The sequence below is a fragment of the Mustela nigripes genome, chromosome 8, assembly GCF_022355385.1.
Source record: "Mustela nigripes isolate SB6536 chromosome 8, MUSNIG.SB6536, whole genome shotgun sequence".
Classification (NCBI taxonomy): domain Eukaryota; kingdom Metazoa; phylum Chordata; class Mammalia; order Carnivora; family Mustelidae; genus Mustela; species Mustela nigripes.
Genome location: NC_081564.1, coordinates 21,982,703 through 21,994,045, shown reverse-complemented (window position 1 = coordinate 21,994,045; position 11,343 = coordinate 21,982,703). Strand labels below are relative to the sequence as shown.

Below are 11,343 nucleotides of genomic sequence, written 5' to 3'. Positions count from 1 at the left end.
TTTTTGAGATTTTATTTATTTATTTGACAGAGATCACAAGTAGGCAGAGAGGCAGGCAGAGAGAGAGAGGAAGGGAAGCAGGCTTCCTGCTGAGCAGAGAGCCCGCTGTGGGGCTCAATCCCAGGACCCTGGGATCGTGACCTGAGCCGGAGGCAGAGGCTTTAACCCACTGAGTCACCCAGGCACCCCTACTCGTTCTTCTTTCTGAACCTCAGTGTTCTTACCCATAAAATGGTACTTGTTTTTATCTGAAAAGTTTCATATAAGGATCAAGTAAGAACATACCCTTAAGGTGCTTAGATCAGATCCAGCGTGCAGTGATCAATCAGTAGTACTGGAAATGGGTATATATGCTAGGCAGAGGAGTTTAGTCAGAGATGTGGTTGTGGTGCCTTTAAACAAGGTAGAGCTGGAAAAGATTAGTTCATTTTGGACAGGCTGAGGGATGATTCCCCCCTTTTCTTTGAGATACAGTGTGCCCATGGGACGCCGGGGGCGGGGGCAAGGGGCAGAGGGAGAGAGAATCTTGAATAGACTCCACACCTAACGCAGAACCCGATGCAGGGCTTGAACTCACAACCCTGAGATCAAGACCTGAGCTGAAATCAGGAGTCAGCCGCTTAACCAACTGAGCCACACAGGTGCTTCATTTCCCCTTTTTATTTTTTAAAAGATTCTGTTCATTCATTTGAGAGAGAGGGAGAGATTACAAGCAGTGTGGAGAGGGAGAAGTGGTCTCCTCACTGAGCAGGGAGCCCAACAAGGGACTCGATTCCTAGGACCCTAGGATCATAACCTGAGGTGAAGGCTTCACCTTAACTGACTGAGCCACCCAGGCATCCCTCCCCCCTTTTACAGAGGATTAAACTGAGGCTTTGGAGGGTTAAGTGACCTTTTTTTTTTTTGAGCTAACAAGGGCATACGTGGCCAGAACTACTAGTTAGACTTCACTATTCTGACTCCAGGAAAATCTCCCAATTCCAGCTCTGAAAAATCTTTAAAGTTTCCTCCTTTTAACAGGTCTCTGCTATTTCCTCCTGACGTGATCAAACAACCATGTCATCAGAATCAAGCAAAAAACGGAAGCCCAAAGTGATCCGAAGTGATGGAGCACCCGCTGAAGGGAAGCGTAACCGTTCTGATACAGAGCAGGTGAGGTCAGCCAGGATTGCCACACTGCTAAGAAATTATAGCTTGTGGCCAAAGCACCACGCTGAGTTTGCAGCAGCTGAGTGTCACAGGGACTGCCTCCCAGATGGCCTCTGCTTGACCAGGTGCTGGGACTTCCCTTGGTTCTACAGACCTTAGTATTTACATCTGATTTAGCTGCAGCATCCCAAGAACCTACCAGCCTGTATTAGACATAAGTAGTGTGTGAACAGAGACCTCATTCTAGTATGGTGTATGTCTCCATTTTTCCTGAAGGTCAGAAGAAGCCAGTACACCAGAAGAAGCAGCACACCACTGGTGACTGGAGATGTGGCATCCCTGGTCTGCTGCTGAGTTAGTATCAGAACAGCATCCCCACAGAATCTCTTCTGTGGCCTGAGAGCTCATGTGGTCAGCAGGTTCTTTTACTGTTTCTTTCTCCTTGACTCTGTCAAGCTGATTTATGAAATTAATAGTTTTGGTTGGTTGGTTGGTTACTTTATTATTTAATTTTAAGATGTTATTTATTTATTTGAGAGAGAGTGCAGGAGAGAGAGAGCAAGCACAAGTGGAGATGGAGAAGCAGGTTCCCTGATGCGGGGCTCTGTCCCAGGACCTTGGGGTCATGACCTAAGCCGAAGGCTGATGCTTAACTGACTCAGCCACCCCAACACCCTACTTTTTTTTTTTTTTTTTTTAAACTAGAATAGAGAAACGTAAGAATTTGAATTTAAGTGAAAATGATGTTTTCCTCAGATTTAGGAACTCTAGACTAACAAAAATACCTTATCCACTGCAGGCACTGGTTCTTTTTTTATGGAGATATAATTGATATATAACATATTAATTTAAGGTGTACAACATTCAATATCTGTATATATTGTGAAATGATCACCACAAAAGTCTAGTTAACATCTATCCCCATGTATAGTTAAAATTTTTATTTCTTCTGATGCGAACTTTTTTTTTTAAGATTTTATTTATTTATTTGACAGAGATCACAAGTAGGCAGAGAAGCAGGCAAAGAGAAGGGAGGAAGCAGGCTTCCCGCTGAGAGAGAACCCTATGCTGGGCTTGATCCCAGGACCTGGGATCATGACCTGAGACAAAGGCAGAGGCCCTAACCCACTGAGCCACCCAGGCGCCCCGAGAACTTTTTTTTTTAATTAAGTAGGCTCCACGCCTAGTGTCAAGCCTGACATGGGGGTTGAACTCACAACCCTGAGATCAAGACCTGAGCTGAAGTCAAGAATTGGACACTTAACTCACTGAGCTACTCAGGCACCTCTGTGATGAGAACTTTTAAGACCTACTCTCTTAGCCACTTGTAAATATACAGTGCGGTATTATTAACTATAGTGGACTCTCTCTTTAAGAAATGCATTCTGTTCACTTTTAAGGCTGAGTGACCAATTTTGATTGGCCCACATCAGGTTGAAGAAAGGAAGAGATCAGACCCATGAGGTAGAAATTGAAAGGTTTAATCCTCCTCCTCTCTCTTCCCCACATTCCCTTCTTAATTTTAATCTCTGCTAAAGCTTTATTTGATCATCTAAACACTCATCAGTAGGAACTTAGATAAATGAATTCTAGTTCATCTATATAGTGGATTATAATGCAGCCATTTTAATGGATATTTAAATTTATTGGGATGAGAAATTGCATGAAAAGTATGATCCCATTTTGTTTAAAAATAAAATTTGTGTTTATCCGCAGTATTAAAAATAGTTATTTCAGGCTGGGAGGTGAGATTACAGGCAACTTTTCATTTTGCTTTTGATACTTCTCACTGTGTTCTGAGTCTCTGACACCAAGCACACATTACTTTATGGTTAGAAATAAGAAAAGAGGAATGAATTCTTTTCCATTTTGAAAAGAACAAAAACCTTTGATTTGAGGACCAGATTTTTTAGACACCTGATTTGGGGTTTCATTGTAAACTGATTTCAGCCCAGTGTCCCTGGTCCCAGCAGGGCGACTTTTATTCCCCACCTAAGGCCTGTTTCCTCCCCTCCACAGGAAGGTAAATACTACAGTGAGGAGGCTGAAGTGGATCTGCGGGACCCTGGCAGAGACTATGAGCTGTACAAGTACACATGCCAGGAGTTGCAGAGGCTCATGGCTGAGATCCAGGACCTGAAGAGCAGAGGAGGCAAGGATGTGGTAAGGAGTGGGACTGGGATTGGGCAGACAAGAACCTGGTGGGTTTGAATGGGTGGCCTGGTTTTGCACCCATCAAAGCCTTTCCTCATCATGGTCTTCTGTCCTAACCGTGATCAGGGGGTTGAAGTCTGGGGGCTCCAGAGACTGCCTGTTAACTTATGGGAACATGTCATCACCACCCAACTCAACTACCAGTTACAGTAACAAAAGTACAGGACAACTGATTTTTCTCATAACTGTTATTTGATAATTCATCTAACTGTGTTACATGTTGGGCATTTTGCTAGGTTTTAAGAAATGATATGTGTAAATTCCTTTGCTTTTTAAGGATGAATATGTACAAGTATGTCATTTCACAGTAATTTCAGAAATGAAATTATTTAACATTAAATGAATGGAACAGACTTTGGGTCAAAGAAACCAAACAGTGGCTAAAAACAAAACCCATATTTTTCTAAGAATCTCACTTATTTGTGCTTATACTAGCCAGTATTGTTACAATAATTACATCATATTTTAATGTAGCCAAACTTTTCATTTATGGTATTCTGTAATGTTATTCTCAGAGACCGATAGTGTGCAGGGTGTTGCTATTGTTAGGATCTCTGTATACAATACATAGGGACAAATTAATTGTTCATCGGCTGTACTTGCTCCGTCTTCAATTCTTCCTGTTACTTTAGTCCGAGCAGAAATTGTTTTTTGGCCCAGATTTCCCTTCTACAGTCATTCTTGCATTTCCCACTTACATTTCTCTTGGTTCTGAGTTCCTTCCAGTATTTGTTTTTGGTCCTGGATGGGGATGGGTCAGAAGTGAGGTGCTGAAGGAAGCTAAGCCAGCACCTGTTGACAGGATCTTTACCAGTTTTCTTTGCCTACAGGCGGTTGAGATAGAAGATCGGAGGATCCAGAGCTGTGTGCATTTCATGACCCTGAAGAAGCTTAATCGATTAGCCCACATCAGGTTGAAGAAAGGAAGAGATCAGACCCATGAGGTAGAAATTGAGAGGTTTAATCCTCCTCCTCTCTTTTCCCCACATTCCCTTCTTAATCCCCTTTACCTCTTCCCTGAGTTTGCTTCTCCTCTGTCTGACCTGACTTGACCCACTCACCTCTGACCTTGTCCTCCTTTCAGGCCAAGCAGAAAGTAGATGCCTATCACCTGCAGCTGCAGAACCTGTTATATGAGGTGATGCACCTGCAGAAAGAGATCACCAAGTGTCTGGAGTTCAAGTGAGTTTCAGAGAACAGCCTTTGGCAAAATAGTCTGTTAATAACTGCTTTTCTTACATAGCTCAGTGTGAGCTACTCTCCTTAAAAAATCAGATGGGCTTGGAGACTGCAGGATCTGGGACAAGGGTGAGTAGATCACTTTGATTGGGAGAATTGGAGGCAGTGTTTTCAGGCTGCACAAAGAACCTTGGAAGCCTTTCTGACTTTTCAAAGTTTTGAGCTCTGCACCTGGTCAAAAGCAGTTGTCTTTCTCCAGCAGGGGCCTTTACATTACCAGTCTGATTCCTGGGCACCTTGCATAGGAGCAACTGCCTTCCAGCCAAATCATTTTAACCTTTGGCCCATTTTTTCCTCTCTAAAGTTCCAGCCATTCATTTTTGCAACTGGATTTTATTCTTCAGAAGCTGAACTTCTTGCCACTTAGCTGCTTTCAGGTGAACAAACTATAATCTGTCAGTGTCTGTCTTAAAATGTAATGCCTCTTGGCAAATCCAACCTGAGAGATGAGAAGGAAGGAGGAGTAGACAGAGGAAGAGAAGGGAATATATTCTTGCTTGGTCAGACCTACTTGTGCAGATTGAGAAGAGGCAGGTGTTTTGGGGTTTGTTTTTGTTTTTTTGCGTAGGGGGGCACCTGGGTGGCTCAGTAGGTTTAGCGGCTGCCTTTGGCTAGGTGACGTCATGGTTCCAGGTCCTGGGACTGAGCCCTGAGTTGGGCTCCCTGCTCAGCAGAGAGCCTGCTTTAACCTCTCCCTGCCGCTCTGCCTACTTCTGCTCTCTATCTCTTTGTCAAATAAATAAATAAAATCTTTAAAAAAGAGAGAGAACAAGCACGAGTGGGAGTGAGGAGCAGAGGAAGAGGGAGAAACAGACTCCCTGTTGAGTGGGAAGCCCAATGCAGAACTTGGTTCCAGGGCCTTGAGATCCTGACCTGATCAGAAAGCAGATGCTTAGCCATCTGAGCCACCCAGACCCCCGATGTAGGTTTTATTTATAATAAACTTGGGATAAGAGGGGCATATCAGTCATTGAGTCTGGTGTATTTTTGACAATTATGCTGATTTGGGGGAGGTACCTTTATCTGCTGTACAAATTCATGTAATAATAGTTAAATATTAATAGAGGTGAGATCTGTGTCAGGCTTGTATCTCAGTTAATAATATTGTGTCATTGTCCGTTTCCTGGTTTTCGTAATGTACTGTGTGTAGATGTTATCATTGGAGGAACCCAGGGGAAGGGTACACAGAGGAAATAAATTCTCAGTACTATTTTTGAAACTTCCTGTGTATCTTAAACTGTTTAAAAATAAAAGGGTATTAAATACAAAAGAATGTGATGCACCAGGCTGTAACTCAGATGAAAGCTGACAAATGCAGAATGCAGTAGAACCCTGGCCTATGGAGAGGTGGGTGACCACCCTTGGCCCCCGTCAGACAGCCTGGATTCACATCCAGATCTGCCACTCACTAGCTGTGTGACATTGAGCAAGCTGCTCAGTTGTAGAAGTCTTCATCTCATTTCAGGTATGGAGATAGAAATCCCCATTTGATAAGAGTTATCATGAGAAATAAGTGAGATGAGGCTGGCATACAGTGGGTGCTTAATACCTGGTAACTGCTGTTACTATCATCTTTTGTCCACAGCCTGTGCACTACTGTGTTAATGCAGGAAAAAGCATTAGGTTTCTTTTCTTGTGAGTCACTGTATATGAAACAGTTGAAGCTTCTAAATCATTATACCCTGCTGGATCTTCCCCATCCCATGCTTAATGCAGTTAATATTTTGAACTTAAATGCAGTCCCTTACTTTTTTTTCCTGTCTCTAATTCTTGGTTTCAACCTGGCAGTCTAGGTCTAGACTGTAGTGTTTTTTGTTTGTTGGTTGGTTGGTTGAAGATTTTATTTATTCATGAGCAAGAAAGAGAGAAACAGGCTCCCCACTGATCAGGGAGCCTGATATGGGACTTGATCACAGGACCTGGGATCATGACCTGAGCTGAAGGCAGATGCTCAACCAATTGAGCCACCCAGGCGCCCTATAGTATTTTTATTCACCCTTCAGTTCTTAACCTCTTTTGCTAAGCTTGGACATCTGTAAGTTTTATAAGCATCCCTTCCAGGTCTTCAGCTAATTCATGGATAAAAACGTTAGACACGATGGATAAGGATCCTATCGTATGTCACCAACTATATTTCTTCAAAATGAAACATTTACTAATGAGCATTTGCTGAGAAGACTGGGTTCTAGGTTCCTGGATATTTGTAAAACAGGGTTGAGTAAGCATATGTGGAGGGAACTGTGGGCTCACTTAATCCATGGTTTGGGATCCTGAGAAGAGCAACCTGACATGTAGTTCTTCTCTGCAGGTCGAAGCATGAAGAAATTGATCTGGTCAGTTTAGAGGAGTTTTATAAGGAGGCTCCTCCAGATATTAGCAAGGCTGAAGTCACCATGGGAGACCCTCACCAGCAAACCCTTGCACGTCTGGACTGGGAGCTAGAACAGCGAAAAAGGTTGTGTATCCTTCCTGACCTTGTTAATCTGTGCTGACACAGACCTTTATGGGGATGGTGCTTTGTGATGCATGACCCACAATCATACAGCAGAGTTCTATGGAACCAGTGGACTGGTTTAAGACCAAATTAATTTGCACCTGATAATTCAAACTTGACCAACAATATAATGGGTGGGGCTGGAATTGGTTAAGGCTGTTAATAGAAGATTGGAGTAACTTTTCCTTTAAAATTTTAACATTTGAGATGTAACCTTTTGTACTGTAAATTTAATTTTTTTCTTTTTCTTTTTCTTCTGCCTCTGTGGTACTTTAAAGATTTGCAGACATTATTTTAGAAGATTATATACAGCATTCCCGTGCATAGACAAATTATAATTTACATAATCTTTCCTCTGTTGGATCGGACTTTCAGTTATTTTTTTGCTATCATAAATTATGCTTCAAGGCACACCTTTACATGAAAAATCCTGTATTAATAAAGATCTTTTATTTATTAATTGTAAATAGAACACATATACTGTGTAATCTAATCGAGGTCTTTTTAAGGGGATAGTGTATTTTTCATTATCAGATCTTTCATGGTTGTATTCCTTCATTAATAGTAACTTTCTTCCCCATATTTGTATGAGAATAATAGGGCTTTTGTTGACACATTTGCTCTGTTTTCCATTGAAGAAGCAGGTGTTTTTACTTCTTTTTCTTTTTCCTGTTATAAAATGTATTTTATGCTTTTGGTCCATGTTATGAATTTAATAAGCACTAAGTGTGGTTCTTACGGAATTAGTGTCAGGTGTTGAGCAGATGGGGCTGGCCCATCACTCCCCTGTCCAGTACATGGCTTGCCTTGGCACAGGCTAAATCATGAGTGTTCTATTCCTGTGGTCCACAGTCCATCACCACTCTGCCCCACTCAGGCCAGTTTAAGTGCTTCATTTGGGTTCTGTAGTTGCTAGGTCCACATGTTTGTGAAAGTTTTGGCTGTAGACCCTAGAGGCAAGAAAGGGAATAGAAAATGATACAGGGATATTCCCTAGTGGTTAATGGGCAGAGCCTCTGGAGCCAGACAGGTATGGATTCAGAGCCCAGCTTTGTACTTGCTTTTAGCTGAATGACCTTGAGCAAGATGTCTACTTGAGCCTTTGTTTCTTCCTTTGGGGAAAAGAAGAGTCCCTACCTATCTTCCAGGATTTTTATAAGGATTAAATGCAATAATGCTTATAAAGAGTTCTCGAAGTATCTGACACAGAGTAAGTACTAGGTAAACATTAGTTAATCATGACTAACTGTCATTAGGTGGGTTGTAACAGTCAGTAGGTGTGTTGGGAGATCTCTGAGGAGCTTCGAGTGACAGTGGTCTGTCCTTTCCCAATAGGCTGGCGGAGAAGTACCGAGAGTGCCTGTCCAACAAGGAGAAGATCCTTAAGGAGATTGAGGTCAAAAAGGAGTACCTAAGCAGCCTCCAGCCTCGCCTCAATAGCATCATGCAGGTAGGACTCTCCCCCCATCATCCCCAACACTGGCCTTTTGCTTTGCCCTCAGCACCCAGTGAGACCTTGCTGACCTGAGGCCTCCAGCAGCCTGTCTCCCTTTGGGTTTTGCCAGGTATGTTACTCTAGTGGGTGTCAGAGCCCAGTGCGAGGATGGTCCTGTTTGGAGTTTCTGCCCAGCTAGTACGGTAAGGTTGTGTCCTGGGTGGAAGAGATGCTGGGTGGGTTCAGGAACATACACATACGTTTGTCTGGAATTTTTTCTTTTCACCCAGAGCTGCTTCCAGGTAAAATACTTTTGCAAACTCTGGGGGGTTTTTTGTTGTTGTTGTTTTAAGATTTTATTTATTTATTTGTCAGAGAGAGAGAGAGGGAGAGAGAGCGAGCACAGGCAGACAGAATGGCAGGCAGAGGCAGAGGAAGAAGCAGGCTCCCTGCCGAGCAAGGAACCCGTTGCGGGACTCGATTCCAGGACGCTGGGATCATGACCTGAGCCGAAGGCAGCTGCTTAACCAACTGAGCCACCCAGGCAAACTCTGGGTTTAATTTACCCAGAATGGTTTCCACCAGCCCTCAGCCTCCAGGCCTCTAAGCCTGCTTCTGTGGATGTCTGTTAGACTCCTGACTGCACCTTGGGGGCAGATGTTCAGTAGAGGTACTCTCTCTGAAAAGAACTTTACTCATATTTGAAAACTGTTAGGTGCCTTTGGGAGGAAAAGTCCCCACTTTAGAATATAATGTAAAATGTCATGTCTTTCTGTATAGGTGACCTGATTTTTATTTGCTCCGTGAGGCCAGATTTGCTCTAAATCCTTATAGTTGTTTTTTTTTTTTTTTAAAGTAAACACTATACCCAATGTGGGGCATGCATTCAAGACACCAAGATTAAGAGTCACAAACTGGCTCTACTGACTGAGCCAGCCAGGCACTCCTCTAAATCCTCATAGTTTTATGTAGCAGAGTAAATGGTTAATAAGGAGGAACTTCGCAAAAGGACCCTAGAGAAATCAGAGATTCCCTTTTCTAGGATTTGGCAAGATCTGCATTTCCTCCCTTCAACTCTTGACATAGAATTAGAATTGTTAACAAATATTCTGAGTAGCACTTCATAATAGGACGAAAAGAAAATGCAAAGTTTGTACTTAATTTTTCCTGATTGGTTTTTGTTTTTGTTTAAGATTTTGTTTATTTATTTATTTGAGAGAATGAGTGGGAGGAGGAGCAGAGGGAAAGGGACTACCAGGCTCTACCTCCATTGCAGAGTCCAGTGCAGGGCTTGATCTCTTGACCCTGAGATCATGACCTGAGCCCAGATCAAGAGTTAGATGCTTTATGGACTGAGCCACGTGGGCACCCCTTAATTTTTCCTGTTAATTAGAGTTTCTCTAAACATGCCTAAATAGGATGCAGTTTAAATAAAAATTTTTTTAAAGGATTTTATTTATTTGACAGAGTAGGCGGAGAGAGAGGAGGAAGTAGGCTCCCTGCTGAGCAGAGAGCCCGATGTGGGGCTAGATCCCAGGACTCTGGGATCATGACCTAAGCTGAAGGCAGAGGCTTTAACCCACTAAGCCAAACAGGCGCCCCAGGTTAAATAAATTTTTGTATGGTACAGTCTTAATAGCTGTGATGGAAATAGAGGACATCATACCACTGATCAAATAATTGGACAGAACAAAGATTTATCATCTAATTAAACAAAACAATGCCTATTGTAGGACATAAAGTACTATTTGATTGTATACCTTTGTTAACAAAGTATCCATATGCATATATATGGTATATACATATATACATATGCATATATATATGCATATGTGAGTCCAGTGTATGCTTAGAAGAGTCATTATTTATACCAAACTATTAACAATTACTTTGGAGTTTGGGAACTGGGATGTTTGTTTGTTTGTTTTTAAAGTACTTTACACCCAATGTGGGGCATTGACCCTGAGATCAAGAGTCACATGTTCTACCAATTGAGCCAGTAAGGTGCCTCTGGAGAGTTTCTGCTTTATAAACTTGAATACAATCTTTTTAAGTAGATTTCACACAGGTCTTGAACTTAAAACCCTGAGATCAAGACCTGAGCTGAGATTAAGAGTTGAATACTTAACTGACTGAGCCACCCATGTGCCCCAGATATAGCTTTTTAAAACAGTGCACGTATATTACATTTAAAAAAATAATTTTGTGTATAGAAAAGCATATCGTTCATAAATGTATAGCTCAGTGAATATTCACAAGTGAACACATCTCTGTAACTGGCACCCAGATTGAGAAAAAGAACATTGATTTTTCAGAAGCAATTTTATTTCCCCTTCCAGTCACTGTCTCCTCTCACCCACACAACCCCCCCCCCCCCGTAACCATTATCTTGACTTCTAATGTCATAGGTTAGTTGGGCCCATTTTTGAACTTAAACAAATGGAATCATATAATATATACTCTTTTTTTTAAAGACTTTATTTATTTATTAGAGAGATGGAGAGAGGACACAAGTAGGCAAAGCAGCAGGCAGAGGGAGGGAGAAGCAGGCTCCCTGCTGAGCAGTGAGCCCAATGCGGGGGCTTGATCCCAGGACCCTGAGATCATGACCTGAGCTGAAGGCAGAGGCTTTAACCCACTGAGCCACCCAGGCACCCCATAATGGTATCTTTTAATGAGCATATGTTCTTAATTTTTATATGATCTGATGATCAGTTTTTTCCTTTATGGTTAGTGTGTCCTATTTAAGAAATTGATCTCTGTCCCAGGGTCATGGAGATACTGTCTTATTTTCTTTTTTTTTTTTTTTTTT

General features: G+C 42.1%; 1 protein-coding gene across 3 annotated transcripts in view; it reads left to right on the top strand.

Annotated features, from left to right (window-relative positions):
* Positions 1-11,343, top strand: part of THOC5 (THO complex subunit 5) — a 35,216-nt gene that overhangs the window by 1,503 nt on the left and 22,370 nt on the right. For 2 of the 3 annotated variants that reach the window (XM_059408775.1, XM_059408776.1), the window contains exons 2-7: positions 1,021-1,152; positions 3,169-3,312; positions 4,194-4,307; positions 4,448-4,545; positions 6,911-7,057; positions 8,432-8,546. In XM_059408775.1, coding sequence (XP_059264758.1) covers positions 1,057-1,152; positions 3,169-3,312; positions 4,194-4,307; positions 4,448-4,545; positions 6,911-7,057; positions 8,432-8,546 — 714 coding nt within the window. In that variant the 5' untranslated portion in view covers positions 1,021-1,056. Of the gene's footprint in view, positions 1-1,020; positions 1,153-1,425; positions 1,504-3,168; positions 3,313-4,193; positions 4,308-4,447; positions 4,546-6,910; positions 7,058-8,431; positions 8,547-11,343 lie in introns of those variants that run through there. The other variant, XM_059408777.1, reaches the window with a different exon arrangement.